We start from the raw sequence: 25,212 nt of genomic DNA on the forward strand, positions 1-25,212 counted from the left end.
GAGGAAAATCACAAATAGCCAAATTAATAACACCTGACTTCGATTTAGCTGCCTCAGTTTAAGGGTGCACACTGGTTCTCAGTCACACTGTTCCGACACCCATAAACCAAGCAGAGACACCGTTAATTTGATCAGTATCACCTGTGCCTTTCCTGCTAAAACATGCTAAAATAACTGCTGTTCAGTGATTAATAATGTCACTGAACAGCAGTGACAATGTTACACTGCCAATCCTGCTGAAGAGCTACAGTCGCTCACACTAATTTCACAATGTTTGGGTTGATGACTAACACCTGCACATACTTGTTCAAGAATCCAGATTTGATAGGACATTGGATAAAAAATATGCAAAAAGCTATTTAAATGTGTCATAAGTTCTTGATGATGTTTTAAATATTGTGCCACATTTGTATCAAATGATTGCCCAATTGTATTGCACAAACATGTAAATGAACCATATCTGAATACAAAGTCAGACACTCTATCTGGACGCTGACACTGCAATTCAACGTCCTTGTTAGAAATCAAGTTATTTCATATTCTGCTGTGAATTCAAATGAAAGCACATTTCACCTCAAGTAGAGAACATAGAGCATCTTAAAGCATTTTATTTATAATGTAAATAGATTATTTTTGTGTGTGATTGTCGAAAAGAAAATGCCTCTTTGACCAACACATGATAATAATACATCATGTATACAACAGACCTTTCAAAGCAGTGCTGGGTGAAGCAAAAACATAATACTGCACAGTTCTTAAACATAACTTAAAATATTACAATCTTTCAATACCAGTTGATAAATCATACAAGTACATACATGGGTCCTTCATGGTTGGTCAGGGCAGCTTTTAACAAAACAGCAAAAATAACAATCAATTCAATTGTAAACCAATGCTGCCGTGAACCAACACAATATCCTTTAAAATATCTCATGAACATCAAACGTAAGCTCATATTGCATGTAACAATCAAATTAAAAGTACCGTTAAGTTGTTCCAACAGAGAGATGCAGATGTAAATACATACATACTGTGAAGGCACACACGGCTTTGACAAATCAAACGTGCATATTTCCCCTGATCCTCTATACAGCGCTGACAGGGAGTTGGTTTCATGTCTGAGTGTCAATGCTGTAAATAAGACAATACTAGATCTAGATTCTAGATCAAAGGTTTTCAAAGACTGAGACTATGGGCCTCCCCTCAGATGCCTATGCAACTATGATTATGTGATTTGATCTCATAAACAACAAATTATTGAGGAAAGATGGCCAGCTATTGTTGTCAGAAACAAATATTAGATTGCATTAAATGCATAAAAATGCTCTCTCCGAAGGAATTTATTAGGAAAATCCCAAGGTTGTGATGAAATTCCACTTCCTTTCACTGAGCTTCCACTGACACTGTGTGACGCCCCCCTCAGAGAGACCCGTCTCCTGTCTTTGAAACCTCCCTCCCAGATAACATGGCAACCAAAACAACCTTATTGCTTCTGTTCCTACATTTAAATCAACAAATGGTTGTCTAACCCAGGTAACCTGACTTGTATATATTATTTAAAGGCACAAAATACTATTTCCCTTAACATTTTGGAGCTGAATCCTAAATAGAAAAAGGCACAATGGAAACACTGTTATAAAGAGAGAGAGAAACAGCTTATTAAAACACTTGAGGAAGGCAGCAAGTCGGTTAAATGCCCTGGACTACTACATTATGATCGTGGGATTGCAATGTTGACTATACTATTGCCATTAGAACTTATTTTAGGGCTTTACCTCTGCTATTTATCAAGACTAAGTCTGAATTATTTTTTTTTAAAAGTGCAGCTGGTTGATGCAATATTAGCAAGCAATGTAATGTGATGGAATCTATAAATTGGAAAAACATGTTAGTGAATAGAATGTTGATTGAGTTTTGTGAAAATGCTACTGTTTATCAGGAATTTACTAGTCACAGCAGCCACATCAGAGCCCAAACAGAAATCTTCCACTCAAAACATAGGTGTAAAAAAAAAAAAAAAAAAAAGCAACACAAAATATTCAAGTACCCAAAGAGGTACATATTTGACGTTTTGTCTGAACACAGTGTACCACAGTAGAAACAGGCTTTGGTCTTTAGATGCTACCCTTCTGCTGCTGCAGAGGTTTACAGTATGATGTAAGTCTGTCCTTTTACTTGGTCAACTGTATTTCAGATCACTTGTTGTAGTCCATAAACAAAATCAAATGCTGCCACTTAAAGCACAGTGAAGGCAACAGAGGAAGAGAGAGAAGGAGGAAAACGGGGGGGGGGGGGGCTCCAGGTGTTGTCATGGCTGCCACCTCCTCTTCACCTGGGTATCGGAGGTAGAGGAGGTGCTCCTCTCTCCTTTTTACCAGAACCTGGAAAGAAAAAAAACAACAGATTTTCATTAGAACGATGTTACTTTCCTCCACTGGGAGGCACTGTGTTACAGTCCAACTTACCGGAAACTGTAGCACCCACTTTTTCTTAAAATACTTTTTTTTTTTTCACCCTTCATTTGTTTTACTTAAAAAAAAACATGAATTTACCCAACAGCATGTTTTGTATCTATACCTCTGCCGTCGGTCTTGGCAATTTTGCTTGGGTAGGTCTTCTGGAAGGGCACATAAGGCTCAGGTGGAGGAAGGTCTGACACTGGGTGGAAATTAAAGCGACACTCCCACTCATCTGTTAATGGAGTGACATAGAAGTCAATGGTTTTCTCATGACAAAACACATGCACATGCAGGGAAAGTCATATAAGCTACAAGCAAGAGTCAATTTAACAGAAAACTTGCAGATTCTGCAAATGAGACTTTTCAGGGCAGAGCACATAGGACTTTTCTTTGCAAATCCAACTTACAGTCAATAGTTCAGTGGGATAAAACAACACAAATGGAGGTCAGAATGTTTCTCTGACAGAGAACACAGTAAAAACAACTCATACAACAGTAAAGTCTTTCAAAAATAAAGAGGATCACCCACAAACCCTATAATTGGAGTCATTTGACTGGTGTCCATGGGATAATATATTAGATCCTGTTTGGCTCATTTATTCTAATGTATTTTTACAGTATATGCCTTGTATTATTTTTAGCATTCTGCTCTGTAGGTTTCCACCCACAAATGTTTTTGTCAATATTCAAATATAATAGACTAACACTTTGAAGAACCTCCTTACCTTGTATCTGGTTGTGGTGAGAGTTTTGGAAGCCGTTACCCATGGGTGGTGGTGGAGTAGGGGCTCCTCCAGTCCCTGGCCTGTCTGGAGGAAGGGGAGGTCTACCGCCAGGTCCACCACGAGGGAGATCAGGGCCTGGCCGACCAAGGGGAGGAGCAGGCGATGACCTTATACTGCCCCCACCAATGTTACGATTTGAGGGAGGAGGGGGAGGAAGAGGCCCTTTTGGAGGCAAAAATAAAAATTGATAAGTTGCCTCATAGCCGATTCTTGAGATTAATCATGTTTTCATGTAAATGGTACACACATAAACTGCTCTCTTCTTTGTTAAATGACTTGAATGCAGCAGTAACCCACTGGTCAGGTTATTGATAGGTTGTATACCTGTGCGTGCAGAGGACTGGGTCCTACCAAGAGAGGGCGGTCTCTCAATTGGCGGAGGAGGGAGAGGTCCTGCCCTGGCATGAAGTGGAACTGGACTGTGACTGGTGAGAAGAAGTTTAGTTTTAATGTATTTATGAATTTCACAATGACTAATAATAATAATAATAATAATAATTTAAAAAAAAGTATCATCTTATAAAGAGGCAGTAGCACCCCCCGTGGCCCTCATATGAAGATGAGTGAGTGAGTGAATCTTATAAAGGAAAGAAGTTACTGAGCACAATTACAGAATCTCAATAAGCAAAGCCCTAAATAATACAGCGAGTGTTTCAATGGCATCAACACCTCCAACACCACCTCCCTTTTCCTTCCCACTTTCACTCCCTTCATGTGTTGGCAGAGATTGTCCGTCACACTGTGCCATGCAAAATCAATTATCAGGTAGTGGAACTGTTCATTTAAACTCTACATTACATGTGTCGGTTACTTACAACACTGGTTGAGTTTTTAGTTAGCAAAATGTTAGTTAAGGTACTCAGAAAAGACCCTTCTTTCACTGAGAAGTGACTGGAACATGAAGACTGAGCTTGGACAGCAGGGTGTAGTTTCCCTATGAAATTACCCCAACATTATAACCGCACAACATGCTGTGGTCCAACGACTTTTGGTGCCCTCTGCTTTTGAAAGGAAAAGAAAAGAAAACTCTGACAGCTGACGGTTCCCAGTCAGGATTGCAGATCATCAACTCCACAGTGGAAATTGAATGCAGAGGCTACACTGGAACATCCACAAATTACTTTCCAAAGTCACATGAAAGTAGAGGTTCCAAACTGAAAAGAAGCCCTCAAAGACTTGACAGAGGTGGCAGGGCAAAGGAGCATCTGGTTCAAGCTCAGAAGAAAGGATGTAGAAAACAAGGATACTAGGACTGGCTGCTTCAATGTTTTGACACAGCCACCAATGAAGATTTAATCTCAGCATCTGTTGCCAGACAGGAAATGCATTGGACACACATCTGGCTTAAATGCTACTCATCCATTAACTGTTTATAAATTTGGTTTTCTGGATGTCAAAAAAAAAAAATCTAACTTTCCCAGTACCTGTTGAGTGAGCTGTTCCTTTGGGGTAGCCGAGGTGTACCGTGGTCATCCCCTCCAGCTGGAGTGGGAGGGAGAGGGGGAGGGCCAGGTCGCCCTGGTGGAAGAGGAGGTGGACCCCCACTGGGTGAGGAACGAGGCGATGAGGCAGAAGAAGAAGGTTTGGAGTTGACAGAAGGGGGTGGAGGGGGCATGTCGCGGGGCATAGATGGCCGATGACCTCCCACAGGACCTAGTGGTGGCGGGGGGCGGTCGTCGTGAAGCAGAGGTCTCCCTCCAGGAGCTGGAGGCAAAGGAGGTCGGCTGCTGTTTGGTGGTGGAGGAGGAGGTGCAGAGAAGCCTGGTCGAGATCCAGATGAGGAGCTTCCTGGTGTTGGAGGGAGAGGTCCGTGTCTCCCCGGAGGAACACTGGGAGGTGGAGGTGCAGAAGAAGGGGTGGATCTGGGTCCTCCGGGGAGTGACGGTGGAGTTGGGCCCCCACGAGACAGGAAGTTCTGGGTTGGTCGAGGTGTGTTGGGTATGGGAGGAGGTGGACCTCCTGGAGTGTCTTGTCTGGATGAGAAGTTTGGGCGTCCTCTGGGAAGATCAGGGACATTGCTGCGGGCACCAACAGGGGCTCCTGGGAGTTTAGGGGGACCAGTGGAGATTCCACTGTTCCCACCAAAGGGGCTGGGGCCACTAGAGCGGCCTCCTGGGGGGAGGACAGGTCCTCGACTGGGTCCCGAGTCTGAAGCACAAGAGAAAATCAAATATATTAGATGTGGTCCTAAAAGCAATGCCTTCTATGTTGTTTATAATCATCATTATTAAAGTAAATTATAATTATATGTATTTTTTTTTTTTTTACCATTGGTGTCTCTGTTTGTTGCAGACCTCAGTTTGGGCATCCCTCCTGCAAAGAGCCCTCCTAAACCACCTCCTCCGCCACCTCCACCGCCACTTCCTCCACCTCCACCGCCTCCACCTCCGCCTCCACCTCCACCTCCACCGCCACCTCCACCTCCACCTCCACCTCCTCCTTTGGGTTCTGGTAAGATTAAGAAAAACATTTAAATTAACTGTATACTTACATGATACATTTTCTATATACAGTACAATTTATTTTTGCTGCATGTTTGTATTGTACTGTATCACTATGTCAAAGTTACTGTGACTGTGTTACCTAGCTACACACCAACCAGGCCTATTTCAGCAATCGCAGAAGTGTTGACTTACTGTCCAGTGCGGGTCCACTGCGATCATTGGTAACAGTCTTCTTTAATCTGGCACCTTTCGAAATATCTGACAACAGAGCGTTCCTTCCATGCTGCTGGGATCGATTTAGATTTGGCTTCTCTGTGTTGGCCTGAAACACACACATTTATGAAACTGTTGAAAATTTAATACATAATGTGACACAAAGAGCGCACAAAAAAGTGGGATTAAACTGACTGGAAATAATGTGTAATGTGTTGTGGTGCAATTTGGCCAAAAGAGGTCTCTGCTGAGCATGATCACAACAGCCGGAGCTCACTGGACAAACCAACAGACATACCTGAGTGAAAGTGGGAGGAGGGGGAGGTCCAGGGGGTGGTGGGGGAGGTGGGACTGGCATCTTCCTCTCTCCACTTTAATCTAATCTAGCACTGGACGCTGCACCCTGAAAGACAGATCACACAAATACTTAATGAAACAGCAGAAAATAACTAAACATTCCAGCACTGCAGGCATATAGCAGTTGTAGTGCAGCCAAGACAGGAAAAAAGGACAGGAAATAGATTGTTTATAATTATAATAATTGTATAATTATAATTATAATGATAGTCACTGCCATTTTACACACACGGAGAACATTTTTCTTGAGTAAAATCTTTGTCTCTGCTTCAGAGACAAAACAACAGTTTTAGTGTGATTCACATTTGGACAATGGTCCAGTGTGTGACATTTATTAGCAGAAAAGTATGTTTGTATGAGCCAATAATCTGTTTTTATCGAAAAAATATTCGACAGATTCATCGATTATGAAGATAATCGTTAGGTGCAGCTCTATACACACTATTAGAGCTGCACAATTAACCAGGAAAGAATCCAAATTTGCAATATGACTTATTCCAAATGCCGATATCCACATTGAAATCACTGCAACTATTTGAGTAAGATACAAATTTGTGACAGAGACACAAACTCAGGATGTTTTGTTTGTTGTCAGACTCAGAAAAACCTCAAATTATCACAATTATCACACAATTTTTGTGTGTGTGTTAAAATTAAGATGCAAAATGATCAGTCGTACAAATGTTTGCATAGTACCGAAATATCCGTCAAACATAATCACAATATGATTTTCTACTACACAAAAACAGGTGCATGTAATGCATAAACTTGAGAGGGAGGAAAGTGGAAGTGAGTTTACAAAAGAACGTTTACATCCTTTCTGATATGCAAAGGACACTGTAATTCCCTGATGCACTTGAGAGTTTGTGTCCTTCAAACTTTTAAAAAACAAACCTGGTTTGAAGCAAAAACTATGCTAACATTTGAAAAAAACTCCAAGAGGTATTAACTTGTCCCTTAGCAAGACCCGGTACTTATTATTGACAATACCTTCCCTTCTTTAAATCTTGGGGTTTGCCCCAACCCAAGTAAGGTCTAAAAAAATACAGAGTGCTCTTGTGGGAAGTCACTGTTGTGGAAAATTGCTCCTCTGGGAGAAGTGGAAAAGTGAGTTGTCTTTCAACTGGAAGGTCAAACGTTGGATTCCCTGGACAAGACACCTGAGACACCCCAAGTGGTTCCTGACGTGCTGTCGGCACTGTCTGAATGTGGGAGTGAATGGGTGAATGGCAAATCTGTAGTGTACAGTTTTGAGTTGTCATCAAGGCTAGAAAAATAAGACAATTTTTCAGTTTCAACCAGGTTTTATCCGTGTCAATGGATCTGGACTTTCAAACCCCTGTAACACCCAAAATGGCAGCAAGTGCTGAGCATTCAGTAAACCTGCAGGTGACTGTCAGAAATGGAATAACTGGAAAGAGAAGTTAAATTAGCAGGGAGTGTTTATAATGTAGTGAATTCCCAGAGGGATTAACAGTCCACTCATAGTACACATAACCCAAGGACAGTGGCTTTAAAAAGTCAAGAGGTTTCCCTTCAGGTGATATAACACTGACCTGTGATGGCTGACAATAAATGTACAACTTCGCATGAAACCTGAGTGTTAAGTTCCCTAAATTACAACCTCAAAACATGATTTGCATATATCTAGAACTGAATTTCTCAAGGTCAGGTGACACATATTACCAAATGTTAGAGTGTATGGAAAATAAGCTAAGCTTTCTGTTAGTGTTATTGCAGCTCAGAATTCAATTCAGAGTCAAGTTCAATTTCAGGGCCCAACAACACAAACCAGGAACACACCAGACAATCTTAACAAAGTTCCTTTGAAAACAGCTGCAAAACATCAATGACTCTTGCGCAAGTCTTTTTAATCTCACAGAGAGCAGTGCAGCAGCATCACCATGAATGCAACTGAATAATTTTCACACACTCTGCAAAGTAAAGTGTCCTAGTAAGTCTATTTACATTTTATTTAACAAACTATTTTCTGCTGTTGATTAAAAACCCAAAAATAAAATAATTAACTCCTCCATGCAGACTATTCACACAGCTCGGCCTCTTAACACATCCTTAGACCATCCTCTAAGGAGGCTCTTACTTCCTGTATGCTGCTGACAAACAGGAAGTCAACAAACAGCTCCAGCACCGCAGCCATCCGGTTGCCAAAATGATGGTGATGATGGCGATCACATTGTACCTCTGCATTGAAACTAGCTACGTTTTCTGTGAATGCACCTCCTCCCACTTTCTCCTCCCTCTCTCTCTCTCTCTCTCTCTCTCTCTCAACCATGCATCATCTCCTCTGAGATGTTCATCACCTTCATTTCTCTTCCTTAAACCATTATCTGTTTACAGCCTGTCCATGTTCATCCTCTAATGCCCTGAATGCATTCCTTCATCCCAGTGCAGTTCTCCATAGTCTGATCACACTGGACCACACTGACATTTTAACTGCTCTATGCCAATTCACAAAAAAAAAAAAAAAAGCATGATAAATAAATGTTTGAGAATTCATTCCATTCAATTTAACTTCTCATTATGGATTAGATCGTGGTGTTTGCTCTACTCGTAGGTCAAAAGCAAAAGGAAAGAGGCATGAGAAAACAGCAGTTAACATGGCCTGTTTAACTGAATGTGTGAATGTGTGTCATATCTCCAGCTCAGCTGTTCACCTCACTTGAACAGCTGTAGCTTTTTTCACAGTTGCACAATTGATTTGTCTCTCTCAGCGGTTCAGCTTGTAAAATATGGACATTACCCTGATTTGAACTCCATATCAAACATTACAATTATAAACTATATATACATGTATGTATGTATGTATGTATGTATATATATATATATATATATATATATATATAAAACTATATATATATATATATATACACATATATGTATATGTATATATATATATATATATAAATATATAACTATATATATATACATATATGTATACATATACATACATACACACACACACACACACACACACACACACAATATACAATTTGCAAAGTTCAGGGGTTCCACAATTGATTTGTACTGATACTGATACTACATGATACCAGGCAGCAATACCAATCAATGTTCAGGCATTATATTGGGCCACATTCCGTAAGATTAATAATAGGTTATAAACATGTTAGGCTTTTGTACAGCAGCCAAAAATCAAAGGTGTAAATAATCAAATCAGTGGTGGCTGGGTTCCATTTAGATTGCCCAGATTTGCATGTCCTGAGATACAGGTACAGAACAGAACCGTCATTAATGTGATCAAACACCCTGTTGTAGTGGGAAAACACCTATGCTGGCATAAGCCATTATAATACACTCTAAATGCCACTTTTACCGTTGAACATCTAATGTGCTAATGTGAAATGTTGGTTAGAAACAGAAACAGAAAATAAGCTTCATCACTGAGTCAGAGCCAGGCATGAACAGGACAGCATGTACAGCACATTATATGCCACAGAATCAAGAGCTAAAACCTGCTAGAGTTGACATGGAGACCATGACTGTCCATGATGTCTGCAAGTGACGACAGGAAAATATTAATGGCGAGACTGGAGCACATGGACACGTGATTTTTTTACATAACACATCATTTAGAGTCAGTTTTAAAACCAGGGACAAACACACACTACAAATTGTTCTAATGTTGCCTCATAGTGAGTGGTAGTGTCAACTTTGTGACGTTTACACCAAGTGTGTCACTTCCTACTCTATATTATAATGGCCCACATTCAGTAAGATTAATAATAGGTTACTAACATGTTGCCTACAATCACAGGGGTACATAATCAAATCAGTGGAGGCTAGGTTCCATTTAGATGGCATGTCCTGAGATACAGGTACAGAACACAGGTATGTGTATATATATATACATATACATATATATATATATATATATATATATATATATATATATATATATATATAGAGAGAGAGAGAGAGAGAGATAGTCTCGCCAGCTCATGCAGTGCTCTAATATTAAGCAACTAGCTAGCAAATATCTGCCATTTTGACTAAATATCAGACAATTACTGAACACAATCAAATTTAAAGCTTGATTAATTTGACCCAGTGTCCAGTTGATTGCTTATTCAATAATAGTAACAGTAATTTTCTTCAGAGTCATAGTTGAGTTAGAGAAAAGGAAACCGCCCTGGCTGTGGTAAGTTTTTGGCTTGAACAAACTATCGTTGAACCAGAAAACATCAGTCACTGTAGAGAACTTCTCAGCAAAACCTGGCCGCAGAAGCTGCGGTGGTGGAATTTAAAGATTTAAAGCAACATGTGGATGTTCCCACTGTTCAAAACACGGTAGGTGTTTCTGTTTGACCCCCATCATGATAGAACCCTCTGAGGCAGGGAATATATACTTCTATAACTCTGTGCTGAGGCTGCCGAATTGATTTTAAAATATGCTGAATGTATGTAATTCCATGCACACCACACAGAAGCCAAAGGGAAGCTGTCAAAGAGAAAAAAGCTGCGAGTGAATGCTGTGAAGTCTTATGAATATGAGATTTAACATGGTGACTTATTTCCTGCAGCAGTCATGAAGTAACAGAACTGCAGAGGTGATGGAAAACCCCTCCTTCCTTTTGTCTCGATGAGAGTTTAGAAAGACTTAGTTCAATGTACTTTAAAATACATCAGTGACTGAAACAAACTAATCGAGGCAGTTTATAAATCTGTCAGTTTGTACAGAATTGGATACAGAAACTGATACTTCCGTCATAATCCAAAATGCACTAAACACACATGCACACGTTCATAATGGCTGCCTTCACAGAGGGAGATATGAGGGGTTTCCAGGGTGTGGATCCTTTGAAGAGAAACCGTCAAAAACACACACACACACACTCACACACACTATAGCGTACACATGTTTCAGTTTATAACTGCTGGCCGTAAAAAAAGGGTTCTCCATCCTGCCACTGAGCCTCATTAGAGTTTCTACACACACACACACACACACATTCTTTCCCCAACACTGCACGTTTGACATGTCACTGTTGGCTCACAGGAGGAAAACGCATAGTAAATACAAAAGAGTTTTGCCAAATTCTCATTTTACAACCAAAACCATTTCTCAAAATAGATTTAATGTTTTAAGAATAGAAATGAAGCAGAAATTGTTTGTTTGATATGGAAATAAAACCCATTCCCGATCATATTAATATCATCTGCTAAAGCTTAAACAGATAACATTTGTTTTCTTAACTAAAATGTTTTTAAGCATAATCAAAGAACTGTGGTTCAATGTATAAATGTGTTGTTTTTACAGCGACGTCTGCAGTGGGAGGAAGTAGATATATCATTACACGAGAACCTCCCAAACCTTCACTCAACTCAATGTCAAATGGCTCAGAGTAAGTGTTGAGAATGTTCCATTTGCAGTGGTGCTGTTAACAGAAAAAGATCAAGTTTACTTTCAGCCTGACCTTGGGCAATTGCTTATTTTAGAACATTTTGAATGTTGCCGGGCGCAGCAATAAATGTGTCAGCTGTGAACGAACAGTGCTGAGTGGCTAAGCTAACATCCTGTGGTGTGTTCACATGCATTTGCTGGAAACACAAACACATACCGGTTAACAGACGTTTGATTCAGACAACGAACCAGCTCAAGAACGTACAAAGGTCTTTCTGTGATGTGTTTAATGATAAAAGTATTTCTGTATGGCAGGAACAATGGTAATGGTTTTAATGTTTGCATATGTAAGTGTACGAGCAAGTTTAAATAAGTGTCCATCTGCAAAACTTACGACTGATGTTTGACTTTGATTTCCCCATCGTAGCTGAAGACTTGGACCTACCTATGACCTGCCTCGGGAGATGGATTCATAAATTAAACATGCACAGAACATGTTTTAGTAGGAAACGCAACACTATAATGAAAGGTAGACGTGCATAAAAGGGAAGAAAAACTATTTCTCACTGTATGTCCCAATTCATCCATCCATTTCTCTGATGAGACGACGACAAAGTCTACTTACTCAGCCTGTGTCCATAGACGTATCAGCAGTACGCTGAGAAGACGGTAGAAGAAGCACCTTTCTTCATAAAAATGCTAAACAGCAGCCACATACAGCTGAAAGCAGAGGAAAGCGGAACATTAGCAGCATCTAAAAATGTTTAAATGTAGCAGATTGCACCATGCAGAACTTCTTGATTCCTCTTCCTCTAAACTCGCACTGCAAATTCAGAGAAGTTTGCATCTGCATCTACACAGATTCCCAAGCGCACACACACTCACGTGTGCACAAACACACACACACACACACAAGCCTAATATACAGCACACGCCACTTCCTCTTTTTCAGTTCCCCACCTGGGGGAGGGATTCCCACTGGGGCTTAGATTTTAAAACGTCTTCAACAAAGTTGCGAGCTGAAGAAACAGAACTCGGATCAAAGTTAGTAAAATTCCTGCATGAGAATCACAATGTGAAAATATGTCATCTAATGAAATTCACTGACAATGACTGAGTTCACATTGTTTGGAACAAAAGGACACAATTGATGACCCATTTAAAATTCATGATGTCGCGCACACGCACACACATTTACATGTCATTTAGCAGACGCTTTTATCCAAAGCAACTTGAGTGCGGAATTGAGTACAATCAGCCAGGGGTGGAGTTGAACCTGCGACCATGATGTCCGTCCACCACTACCACTACCACTACTACTATTACTACTACTAGGCATGTAACCATGCAAAGCCTGATGAATGCAATAAAGAAGGAAGACATGGCTGTGAGACAATGAGATGTGAATGAGACAAAAAAAAAAAAAAAAAGTGACTAGAATAAAAAGAAAACCAGAGAAAAACATCCAGCTTTCTACACTCTGCGTACATCCACATTATACTACTCGGACTATTTTGTTTACCATTCATTTAGAAGTTATAAATGTCTTACTTTACATTTACTTTGACATTTTTAATAGATGTTGCACCGGTAGGATTGCAATGTTGTTGTACAGTGTAAATGTGCAATGACAAAGATTTTAAATATTTTCAAACATGTTTCAAATTGTTTTTTGTTGTTCATCAAACAGGTACCTTTAATCACACAAAAAACTATGGAAAACATGTTTACTTTGGAAACATGTTTATTCACTTATTTCCTGATAAACATCAGGGTCTGTATCAATGAATGTCATCTTATTTGCTACAAGGCAAATATACCAATGCAGAGCTCTGATAAATTAGAGCATATTGCTGCCAAATATATATATATATATAAAATTTGGCAGCAATATCCTCGTGTATACAATTTGTATGTATACACGATATATACTATATATAGGCTCAGTGTGTGTTAATCACTGCTGGATTCTGGTCAGACATTTACCTCACATGTACTTAATCAAAATGCTTTCTGGAATATGAACTCAATATAAGCTCACGCAGAATGAAAGCCTTTTCCGGTGTTTTATTAATAGTAAATTAAAAAAAAAAGTATGGCTTCCATTTGACCCAAAGTGAATTGATCCCAGCCCTCGCTGCTGCGAGACAAAAAGGGTTAGCATAGCTCCACAGCTGTCACTTCCTGTGCTCTCAGTGTCACACTTCCTGCCTCGCAACACAGTCAGTGGCAGCCCGCCAACCCAACATCGGCCGCACTTCAGCACTCTCCCCCTCCTCTCCCCTTATTTTCTTTTTTCTTTCCAGCAAACTACAGAAACAGAGCTGCATCTTAGGGAGAGACACCTTGGCTTTTGGTTTTTCTTTACCAGGCTCCGGACGAGAGTGTGAGCCGGGGAAAAACATGTCTGAGGTTAACCATAAAAAAGGCCAGTGTTCCTTGCGAGGCCATAACTAATGCTTAAAGGGAAAAAGCTTGCATTGGTTAAGTAGCACCTAACCTTTCAACACAACAATCCTACAGCAGGAGGCTATTCCTCACTGCAGATACTGGAACTGATACTGTTAAAGTGACTGAGAATGAAAGAAACATCTAAAAACCAAACAAAGCTCCACATGTGAAGCTTAAACAAGAGTCTTTCTCAAAGTCCAGATTGGATCGTTTAAAAGTGTTACAGCATTCGAAAAAAGGAGAACAAGGAGCCTTTATGAAGTAAAAGCAACACATTTACATTCTGAAACGATGCCATGTATGAAGTAACTCAAAGTTCAGCTTTGGTCATTTAGCTGAATCCCAGTGTAATGTTCATCAGATGAGGAGAGCGAATCTCATACGTCACAGTTTGTAAATTTACAGTTTACTTTGTGTTTGAAAAAGAAACAAAAAAAGACATTACATTGTAAGGCGATGTCGCAACCTTCTGCTGTGTTGTTTCCGTCGGACATTTCACAGATAATCAAGATGATCAAGTCACGCAGACGCTGTTCTTACTTGCTACATGCCGTAAAACTGATCTGCAGAATCTAATAATTCCCCAAAACCTTTAACACGAGTCTGACATCACACTGATCAAAGATAAAGGAAACTTGCATTAGTAGGCCAGAGGGTCGCAGAAAGAACATCAAAGACATCAAAACATTACTGTTGCATTGTTTTTTTTATTGCATTTTATTGACTGCTCTTATGAAGTTGAAATTTGACTGGGAGTGGTTTAAGTCAAGTTTCGTTCCGCTACGTGTGTGTGCGTGTGCGTGTGTGTGTGTGTGTGTGTGTGTGTGTGCGTGTGGTTGTTCTACATCCTTGTTTATTATATTTCTTTAATTGTTTTGCAGAAGAAATGAGGAACAATAAAAATCTGAACTGAACCGTCTTGTGTCAGAACTGTGATATCGTCTCCGCATGTGTAGCAGCTTAACCTCCAGTTTCAGACAGACACTTCGACAACAGAAGCTGCACTGCACATTTTCACCATTTCCTCTTTGTGACACAGTTAGATCACAGATCTCTCGCCCAGCGCTGGCTCTCGGTCTCAACAGACTCTGTGGAGCAATGTCAACCAAGTTCAACAGTTTTAAAACCTCAACGCTTACTGTAACTTGCAATCATTGACACACAAAGGCAATCATAGAACTTAAAAATGAAATCATCACTTAACGACAAAGAAAGGAGAACGACGAGGAGCAAGGAGAAAAGAATCCATTCAGTCTGTGGCACAGTCACATGGACATTAGTGGGGCTCGCCTGCAGGCTGCTCACTCACTTTAGATGCTTTGTGATCACACATCACACCACATATGACTCACATACTCTGGGCCAAGCGGAGCTGCAACAGGATGTCATTCAAATGCTTCAGCAATGTGACAACTATTTCTGAAGGATGAAACGCACAAATGCTCATTCAAATGCTGAGACGCTGAAATATGACTGAGACGTTAATATGAACTTTGGGATAAATTATTATTTTATTAGCTTACACAGGGTGTGTGTTTTAATAATGTAGATGTTGCCTTTAATCACCAGCTTGTTATGAAGACAAATGCATATGTGCCATTTATATTTATTGTGCATCATTTCAATTTTAAAAATGACTACTTCTTCTTTGAGCCTGAACATATGCAAGTAGTTATTTTACGGACACTGACTCCCCAAACCTGGCTGTCTCCATGACAACAGCAGTGTTTTTATTTTTATTTTTCAAACCAAACATTTAGTTTAAGTTAACTGTCATTTCTAGCAACACAACCTATTTGAATCAGTACATATTTTTTCAGAATAAAAGCTCTGAACTCAAAACTAAATTTAGATTTTGTTTGTGAAAATAGGCAAATAATTTAATTTAAGAAGGCCTGGAGAAAACCCTGGAGAAAACCCCTGCACACACGGGGAGAACATGCAAACTCCAGAGTGCCAACCACTACACCAACCATGTGGACAAGATCTCATGATGTCATTAAAAAAATAAATCTGACTGTTCCCACAATTGGAAAAACATTACATTTGTTTATTCCGTGTCATATGTAGGGTTTTTCCCCCCATTTTCTTATTTTTTATTTAATGCATAATGAACCTGAAAAGAGAGCTTACTCTCAGTGGCCGTTCCTTGTTTTCAGGAAGGATAATGATGATTCAGAAAACAAACACACTAACCAATTACTCATCTATCAAAATACTTATATTTTAAAATATTAAAAATGCAAATAAACACTGCACATGATATGGTTCATACCATATCATGTGTTATACATTAAAAAATGTATATCATTTTTAATTTCATCTGACCGTATAAATCCTTTTCTTTTACACTCCTATAATGGCTGTTACCAGCTTTGACCCGTTAGCAACACACAAGGCACATGGTCATGAGTTGCAGTGCAGGATGGACAGATGTGCCAGCGTCACATGGTTTACACAGGAAACAGCTACAGCACAGTTTCGCAAACCAAATGCACATGCTATATTGTTAGAGCAGAAAATGTGGTGAACACTGTTGAATAATACTCCATACATTCAGTCTGTTTATCTCTGATTACACAGTAGGAAATGATGAGGTCCTTTGTTGGGAGCTATTGACTATTTCAGGAAACGACTGGAGATGTGCTCGTGTAAATGGACGAGCTACGGTTTCAAACCCAGCCCCTCACTTCCTAACCAACACTGGGTTCATCCCACTGTACCCCTGAGGAATGCCAAGAACTCAGAGCGACAATGAGCTAAAACTAGTTCTGTGACAAAGCACACGGATGAGAACACGACACAAGCGCACAAACAAGCCTCACGTCTGCAACACAATACTGGAATCGGAGAATTATTGAACGATCTGTGCTCCGCCTGTGTGACGTCCAGCAAAGGAAGCAGTTCAAGTATGATCTAACATCATCTGATAAAAAATAGTTTGATGATGCAAGTATTTATCAGAAACGCTAACATGACATCACCGTTGTGACAAATACATTTCTGAAAATACTTTTCATGGTCTGAGGTCAGGTTTGAGTCTTTGTTTGTTTGGTAAAAGAAAAACTAAATTGGGAAGTTGAGGTGGACAAAATAAGTAAAAACCACTCCCTGTGTTTGAGCCAGTGGAGACACACGGATATATTATGCCACTTAACAAAAGGCCAACCTGATAAAATCTATGCCCACTTGACGTGTACGCTGTCATAAGAAAACATTTGCTGCTTTATCTCGTTTCACCGCCTTGAGGTTTGTCTCGCTTTGTAAACTGCTCACTCCCCACACCAAACCCCATAGAGAAAACTGGGATTTTACATCACAGCGCACAGAGGTTACTGATCCACCGCTGCCTCCATCAGTGAGTTCAATCGAGTTATTTTGTGACTTGAGTGTTTGAAAACCATCATTCGGATTGACCTCCGTGACACAAACGTACCAAATGAAGCAGCAGCAGACCAACAGCTCCTGGGTCTCTACACGCTAAAAATGCTGATTTTCTCTATGGACTTTGGTGCTGCTGCATAACGAGTGTAAATATATGAAATAAATACAATATTATATACATGTTCAGTGATACAATCACATCAAACACTGAGCAGGTTTATTTTTACATTGACTTGATAAGTTTTATCAGGTATGGTGCATCAAACTACAGGAAATAAATATTTTATAACTGCTGAATGTTGGCCCTGTGATTGGCTGGAGACCTGTCCAGAGTGGACTCTGTCAGCTGGGATTGACTCCAGCTTCCCCCTTGGTTCTAAAACGGGTGAGCAGTAAAAATGAAATGAATGATTACTATACCAGCTTGCATGTGTATCAGCATAACTGCAACACCCAACACAAATAGTGTCCGTTTATTCATTTCCAAGCCAGCTATGTCTGAAAATCCAGCGACAGTACGGAGCAGAGAGTAACTGGACTGAGCTTTCAGATTAGTGTCATATCCACGTGTGTTTACTCTGAATTCATGCATTAAAAAAAAAAAAACGTCCTGTGTAAACTGTAATGTTTATAGCCAAGCCTCAGAGAGAGTGTGTGTTTATGTAAGTGCACGCAGGACGAATGCTTACGGCCAAATGACATTCTGTCAAACAGGTTGTGAACAAACACACACAAATTCCTCTTCTGACTACACGTCAACTCATCCAATGTAAACCATGACATGGTCAGGACCAGTAGGCCTCATATGGAACATAACCTCCTCCAAATGAGGAAGAACCTCATTTTCTGAGGGCCTAAAGATGTGCGTTGTGGTTAGGTGACGGTTTGGCATGAACTGTTTATGGTTATGTTCAGGGATAACTTTTGGTTTTTGGTTAGGCTGTTAGCGAAGAAAGGAGGTCACTGCAGTGTCTCAACAAAGAACAGGGCTCCATGACTAAGGACCAGCTTTATTTTCTTATGAATTTAGACACAGTACAACAAAGCGGTGATGTCATTCAGTGTTTGTCTTTTGTTCGATCATAAGGAACAAGGATTCAAGTTCCCTTTTTCTGGCATTAACACTGACCTTGTTAGGACAGGCACTGCCCGTGGATACCAAAGCATCATCTGACTGAGGAAGAACCTCTGATAAAGTTTATTTGTAAGATTTGAAACGTGGTTAAATCAGAGTTGGGGATACTATGGTTGTGGTTATCAACCTTCCTTGACCATAACACAGTCAAGGCCTAATCCTGACCAAACCGAACAACAATTCACGTCACCAAAACCAAAACAAAGCAGAATTTGACTTGGGGCCACCACATCCGAGTACCTTGACTATTATTGATAGCAATGTATCACTTTAAATTGCAATAACTATACTTGTGTTTGTTACACTAAACCAGTGTCACTCTTGTTTATCCAACCTTAAATGTGCAAGTGAACCACTGAGTGCAGTGATAATGAACTTGAATTAAACCAGTTTAATGACTTTTTTTAAAAACTTGGAACAGATGTGCACTAAATGAGCAATAGTCATCTCCAAAATAAAGCCAAATAACTGCAGCTCAAAACTATTTCAATATCCAAATACATCTAAAAAAGGATATCTAGATTTCTCCTCTCAATACTAAGGCAGCTCAACGGCTCTGTGTCTGTGTCCAAAGTCAAAACCCAAACATGTGCACAGCTCATTCCTTCATGTCACCCTCTCCTCGCGCTGCTGCAGCTTTCTATGCAACTACACAAACACACGTCTCATGTTCAGCTTCTCTGTATGCGGTGCTGATGATGATGATGATGATGATGAGACACATCCTCACATTAGAAAAACACAACATAAATGTACACACACAGTTTGTGACAGGAGGAAAGGACAAACCGTGGCCAGCTGCCAAAGCCCCTGCACACACACACACACACACACACAGCCATGGACCACGTCTGCCTGTCTGTAAACGACTAACCGCGTCTTGAAACGCTGAGATAAACAACTCGCCTCGATTCATTCGCCATCACTGCTGGAGTCAGTCCCAGCTATTTTTCTGCAGGATGACAACTTCTTTTCGTTCCGCCCGTAAACTGAACTGAACTGAACTGGGCTGAACTGTGGGGTCCCGCGGTTTCCGCTTCTCTTCAGCTATTTTCCGCACACGCACGCAAACGCAACAAAAAGGAAAAAAAATAGTTGAACCACCACACCCGGTCCAAAATGTTTGCTTCACGTACCTCTCTCTCTGCAAGCATGAGACGCGGCGCTGCTCGCGGCTAACAGGCTTCCGTGGAGTGTCAGTGGACTGCGTGGAGCTGTGGACTGTTGTGCAGTCACTGCTGAAGTGAGCAGTCAGAGCGGAGGACGCGCAGTTAAAGTGACCTCAGCCGCAAACAGAGCAGCAACAGAGGGGTGAGTCAAGTCTCTCCTCCAGCTCAGAGGAGGAGTTTTCATACATCTGCACTCCAGCCATCCTCAACACATTCTCCACTAATTTAAAAACAATGTTGTTGTTTAAAAAAAATAAAAAAAAACAACAACAACTTTGCCACCCCACAGAAAAATGTGTTAAAATGCCTCAAATGAATGACTAAAACAACACACTGGCTATTTTAGTCATTCATTTGAGGCATTTTAACATATTTGTCTGTGTGGTGGCAAAGTCAGAAGAGACATTTATGTCACTTAACAGGGACTTTGAAGCAGGAAGTCTCACCTCTGCATTTGAGATTTGAGTGTTGCAATGTATATGCTAATAGTGTGTAATGTGTAAATGCTCCATTTTGGGGTTTTTACATCTATAAACACAGTAACAAGTGAACTAAAAGTCAACTGATAATGTAGCAAATCATATTATAATCACACGTTATGTCAGAAACATTGCAAGTACATACATATTTTACCCAAATAATGCACACTAGTAATACTAATGTCAAACAATGTGTCTGTTATTTCTTGAACACCAGGTCAGGTATTATATTTTATGCTCTTGCAATTAGACCCTTTTATTGTATCTTAATTTATTTTCTTGGTATGTCTGCACAGATGATCTCTATCTTTCTCTCTCATACGTACACATACCGTGCATTTCAGTATTTTTACCTTGTATCTCTGAGCATGTGAAACTCAAAAGTCCTTGAATCCTCAAAAATGTCACCTGAAGTTATGCAAAATGAGCCCCTAAATCATTAAAAGCTCACTGATAAGAAGCATTCATTATATTAAAGTTAACCAGTTACTAACATGAGTTCACAATAACTGTGTAGGTTATAGAAATCAGCTAAAATTAGTTCCAAAAATAAAGTCTGTTAAAATTTTCAATGCATAAATTGTCAATGAGCAAAACTGTCACAAGGAAAACTAACTGTGGCCCTATGCTTTGAAGTATCTATACTTTGTGCACATTGCAGAACGTATTTGACCCCTGTTGACCTCCACAGTGCATCGATGTTCTCTCCCTCACACACACACACTCACACACAGTGAGGGAGACTTCACCTATGGCACCTCAGGCACAGACACTTGTACCTACTGAACAGGAGAGTTGAAATTAAATTAGACGATTGGTCATTGTGTTAATAAACAGAACATGAGTCAGCACCAAATCAAAGTAAAATTTCAGTTAAATTAATTAATATAGTAAATAATGAGCATACATATAAAAATAATGAAACGGCCTCTGCTCAAGGTTTTCTGGGTGTTATTTATTTGACTTATTTGACTAATTTGATAACTTTAGATCAGAGTTTGATCACATTTTAAATGTAAAAGGTTGCTCTGCCACACGCGGCCTACAAACAACAGTTCATATTATCACATATTGTTCTTCAGTGGTGCAACAGATTATGTTGACAGAAATATGTAACATGTCGCAAAGTCCTCTGTTTCTCTCCTACACTGTCTTCTTGTTCTTCTTCTTGCTCTGAGTACAGTTTTGTTTGATTTAACTGTGTTTCTGCAGGACTCTGGCTTCTGCTAATGCAGCTGTGCCGTCTGGTTTTCTTATCCGGGGTATTAGCTGTGATGCAATTTTTCCAGATGTGGAACAAGTGAGAGAGAAAAAAAATCTGTTTTTTTTAGTCGAGCCTCAGGAAAAGCTATTACTTCCTCCCAACAAATAAATGTGTCTGTAATAGGCATAGTGTGTTTGGCACTAAGAAGTGTGTTTTTATTTGTTACTAATATGTATTTTTGATGATTTTTTTTTTTCAAAAATGTAGATCATAATCTGAAAATAAATAGTTACATATGTTGTTATACAACTGCACTAAGATAATGATAGTCTCTGAACTTGTTTTGGTGTTTTTTTCTCACCATAACTTACACAACAGTGTGAACTTCAACATGGTTTCATGGTTCTGTAAGTCAGATATCCGAGGAAACGGTTCTTATTAATGTATCACTGAGACAGAATCTGCCATTTTATTCAGTTATGGAAGACTTTAGGCAAGATTTTAACTGGTTGAGTAAGACCTAAAGACATTTAGATGTGTTTAGTGGAGTAAATGAGGTGGGAGTGTGTGGAAAAACATGTTGGACGACTCTCTGCTGTGTGCTCATGTCTGATGGACAGAAATTTCACCACAGTGTCTCCCTCCACAGCTGGAGACGATTGGCACGAGTAGGACAATGTCAACATCTAGTGGAATTATATGGACATTACACAGGCAGTTTGCACCATGGATGGTAAATGTCAACTTGTTTTTTAATTTAATAACTAGATAGAGGTGGATTAAGGTCAGACCTCTTACTGACAGCCTGTTTAATTGAGTACATGCTGTATAATTAGTGTCTGATAACTTAATTTTCCCTTTTCCTCCCAGAGACTTCATTGCCCACCATAGGTCCCAAGCATGGTTTGACACTGGTGGTTGTTTGCATATTTTATCTTATTAGGTCTATGATCATTACCTCTGCACCCTTCTCTACTATTTTGCTGTCTTTGTACATTTTATGATGTATATGGAGTTTTTGGACCAACTCCAGCAGACTAAAGGTGCATAACCATATACATATTGTTTAAAAAGATTAAGTCAAGACTATTCACTTATCAATGGAAATCTTCCAGTTTAGAGAGAAGGACCGAGAACACAAATATTGTCATCATTTATTTAAATTACATTGAATTACATTTTTAAAGGATTAAAATAATGTACAGAAAACAAGTGTCTGAACAGTCTCTAAGCAGATGAGTCCCAATTGTTTTCTCATGTGACAATATACCGCCCTATAAGAAAGGGCGGTAACTTCTGATATAAACCTAAATAGGAGAATTTATTTCCCCCCAAATTCACAACTTGAATAATCTCTCCCTTCTGCAGTATTCTCTGTGGGTGGACACAGTTGTCAACATGGTTTCTTTCCCTGTACTTCTAAAACAAACTGTGACTTTGTTTTGCAGGATCAGAAAGTGTCCACAAGTCAGAGCTGTTCATCAGTGAGGTGATACCGTATGTGGACAGACAGACAGACAGACAGCTTGGCTGACACATCTCACTTGTCAAAGAAAGAGCCAAACACATCTGACCGTTGAAAATACATTCAAGGCGGAATGAAGAAGGCACAAATAAAGATGATAGGCTGCTCAGATGCTCCTGTTGGTCAGACACTGGTTGACCACCTCAAGCAGCGAGGAGTTCTCCAGAGCTGCAGCCACTCTCTCTTTGTCTGCCAGCTGTTTGTTCACTGCACAGAAGACAACAACAACATCTCACACAATATACCAACACATTCACAAATGAGCAGTAACTATTACACTAGAATACTTTTGTTTACAGTGTATCTCATGTTGACCAGAATAAACAGGAAGCACACAAGGAATATTGGCGAGTAAATAATACTGGGACTATCACATATGACTTGCTATGATTTGTTTTTTACCTGCTTCCTCTGACGCATGAGTCCCAGGAGTGATGTGAACATCAATCTGAGCAGAAACAGAAAAACACCCCTGCATTTAGAGTGGACCTTCAAAATAAAACTCAGACACATAGAAGTGTCACAATATTGTGTTTATATTAACTTAAAGACTCAAATCAAAAGGAGTGGTGTTAAATGTACATCTCTTCAGCCAAAACACACAAACGTACTTTGAACCTGGCTGGAAGGGAGCGTAGGAGCTTGACTTTGATTGACAGACCGATGAGTGTTGCCATGCTGCAGTGAGGGATTGTGGGTGTGAACTCAACACCCACTGAATTCTCTGCATCATTCACCTGTGATAAAGACATACAGATAGATACTTCATAAACAACATACTTCTACTTACAGAATGCCTTAAAGAGTTTACTTCATTTGTTAAAAATTGCTTTCAGGGTCAGAGTATTCATTTAAGAAATTAGGATGGAGAAGACAATGAATAATTTGCTGATAAAGGTTAAATTGTGAATGTTAGTTAACTTTTCTCCTGTAATTTAAAAATAACAAAGGAGAGGGAGTAAAGGCTGTAGTTATCTTGCTCTCCCCTGTTCACATTCTAATAAACCTGGAGGGAAACAATGACAAACCAGGAAAAATATGAATGTACGGTGATACCTTGACTCTGACTTGCTCCACCACATTGAGTTCTTCCAGAGACAGAGGATGCTCTGGGTCGTTGATGGCTCTGATCAGATGTAGCTTTAGTTAAAGAATTAAGACAACATAACAACAACTGTCCTGCCTCTATGTGCAATAAACTGTAGCACGATTATTAATGTTGTCGTGTTTCCAAATAGTAACAATCTGAAGTTATGCAATTTCAATAATATAATGATAATCAAATATGCACCTTATCACATCTGCTTATAAGCTTGAATTGAAGATTGTCAAAGAGCCAAAGCTTGAGAGATGGAATTATATAATGACGCTGACTCACGTTTCTTCACGAAGAGCAATCGTTAATGTGATCAGTAACACATGCTAAAACATGTCAACATAGCTACTGTTCAAATAAACCATTAAATAGAGTGATGCTATTTAATACAGCTATAGTTATATTCACCGGAAATGACCGCATAGAGTAACATTTACTGTGCCTTTTATTAAACTACTGGTTCAAAACAATTAACTGCCAATTATTGAATGACAAATGGCTAAATTCCAAAGATCAATAGTTTATATTTGTACATGAAGCTGATTCCTCTACATGTATAATATATAATAATGTAAATAGACTATGCGGAACTAAACAAACTGGCCATACATTAATCATACAGTTTACGAAGTGCACAGTTTGCTGTATGTTAGTAAAACCAGAGAAAAATAAACTAACGGAAGTTACGACAGGATATCGAATATTTCTCTGTCGTCGATCGGATCATGGACGTCTTCATCCTCATCTGACGCCGTCAACAGTCTCTCTCCAGACCGCTGGAAAATAACAGGGTTTGCGTTCTCCAGACGAGTCCCTCCAGACATGTTTACTGGCTGTTTTAGTCCACGACGAACAATGAAAGTCAGAATTTAAATTCAAACTAGCTATAGTTACCAAACACACTGCGTAGTGCGTGCACTTCCTGGAATAACGGAAAGCGATAGAGTCCAAAAGGGCGACAGGGAAAACGCGTTAAAGAGACAGTACGGTTTAAAATAATAATAATTAAAAAACCTGATAAACTGAAAAGGCGTTCTCTAAACCAACATTTGAAATGTTCAGAGTCTCGTTGTATTTTGTTTCTTCAAACAGTTTTCACAACATAAAGAGCTAAATAAATAAAGCCAGTAG

General features: G+C 39.6%; 2 protein-coding genes across 4 annotated transcripts; both read right to left on the minus strand.

Annotated features, from left to right (window-relative positions):
• Positions 1-592: 592 nt before the first annotated feature.
• wipf1b (WAS/WASL interacting protein family, member 1b) lies at positions 593-19,860 on the minus strand. Of its 3 annotated transcripts, none has more exons than XM_058651170.1 (10): positions 19,745-19,846; positions 12,264-12,358; positions 6,200-6,304; positions 5,881-6,010; positions 5,513-5,692; positions 4,669-5,392; positions 3,569-3,669; positions 3,185-3,406; positions 2,578-2,691; positions 593-2,381 (listed from the first exon to the last, which is right to left on the minus strand). In XM_058651170.1, exons 3-10 carry the CDS (start codon positions 6,257-6,259, stop codon positions 2,329-2,331), a joined length of 1,584 nt encoding a protein of 527 aa, XP_058507153.1. In that variant the 5' UTR covers positions 6,260-6,304; positions 12,264-12,358; positions 19,745-19,846; the 3' UTR covers positions 593-2,328. The 3 variants fall into 3 exon arrangements, with proteins under 3 accessions (XP_058507153.1, XP_058507155.1, XP_058507154.1); XM_058651172.1 differs by lacking the exon at positions 19,745-19,846 and adding an exon at positions 14,535-14,684; XM_058651171.1 differs by lacking the exon at positions 12,264-12,358 and having other exon boundaries at positions 19,745-19,860.
• Positions 19,861-22,602: 2,742 nt separating this feature from the next.
• ciao2b (cytosolic iron-sulfur assembly component 2B) lies at positions 22,603-25,005 on the minus strand. Its single transcript, XM_058651869.1, has 5 exons — positions 24,777-25,005; positions 24,042-24,119; positions 23,597-23,722; positions 23,388-23,433; positions 22,603-23,192 (listed from the first exon to the last, which is right to left on the minus strand). The coding sequence occupies exons 1-5, from the start codon at positions 24,903-24,905 to the stop codon at positions 23,092-23,094; spliced, it is 480 nt and encodes a 159-aa protein (XP_058507852.1). The 5' UTR covers positions 24,906-25,005; the 3' UTR covers positions 22,603-23,091.
• Between the last annotated feature and the right edge of the window lie 207 nt (positions 25,006-25,212).

The sequence above is a fragment of the Solea solea genome, chromosome 15 (genome assembly GCF_958295425.1).
Source record: "Solea solea chromosome 15, fSolSol10.1, whole genome shotgun sequence".
Taxonomy (NCBI): domain Eukaryota; kingdom Metazoa; phylum Chordata; class Actinopteri; order Pleuronectiformes; family Soleidae; genus Solea; species Solea solea.

Coding starts and splice junctions, on each gene's coding strand:
- wipf1b (XM_058651171.1), bottom strand. CDS start 6,259: ATGCCAGTCCCACCTCCCCCACCACCCCCTGGACCTCCCCCTCCTCCC. Junction 3,407..3,568: donor CCAGTCCTCTGCACGCACAG/GTATACAACCTA, acceptor TGCCTCCAAAAG/GGCCTCTTCCTCCCCCTCCT. Junction 2,692..3,184: donor TCACCACAACCAGATACAAG/GTAAGGAGGTTC, acceptor CTCCATTAACAG/ATGAGTGGGAGTGTCGCTTT.
- ciao2b (XM_058651869.1), bottom strand. CDS start 24,905: ATGTCTGGAGGGACTCGTCTGGAGAACGCAAACCCTGTTATTTTCCAG. Junction 23,723..24,041: donor TGGAGCAAGTCAGAGTCAAG/GTATCACCGTAC, acceptor TCTTTATCACAG/GTGAATGATGCAGAGAATTC. Junction 23,434..23,596: donor CCCTTCCAGCCAGGTTCAAA/GTACGTTTGTGT, acceptor GTTTCTGCTCAG/ATTGATGTTCACATCACTCC.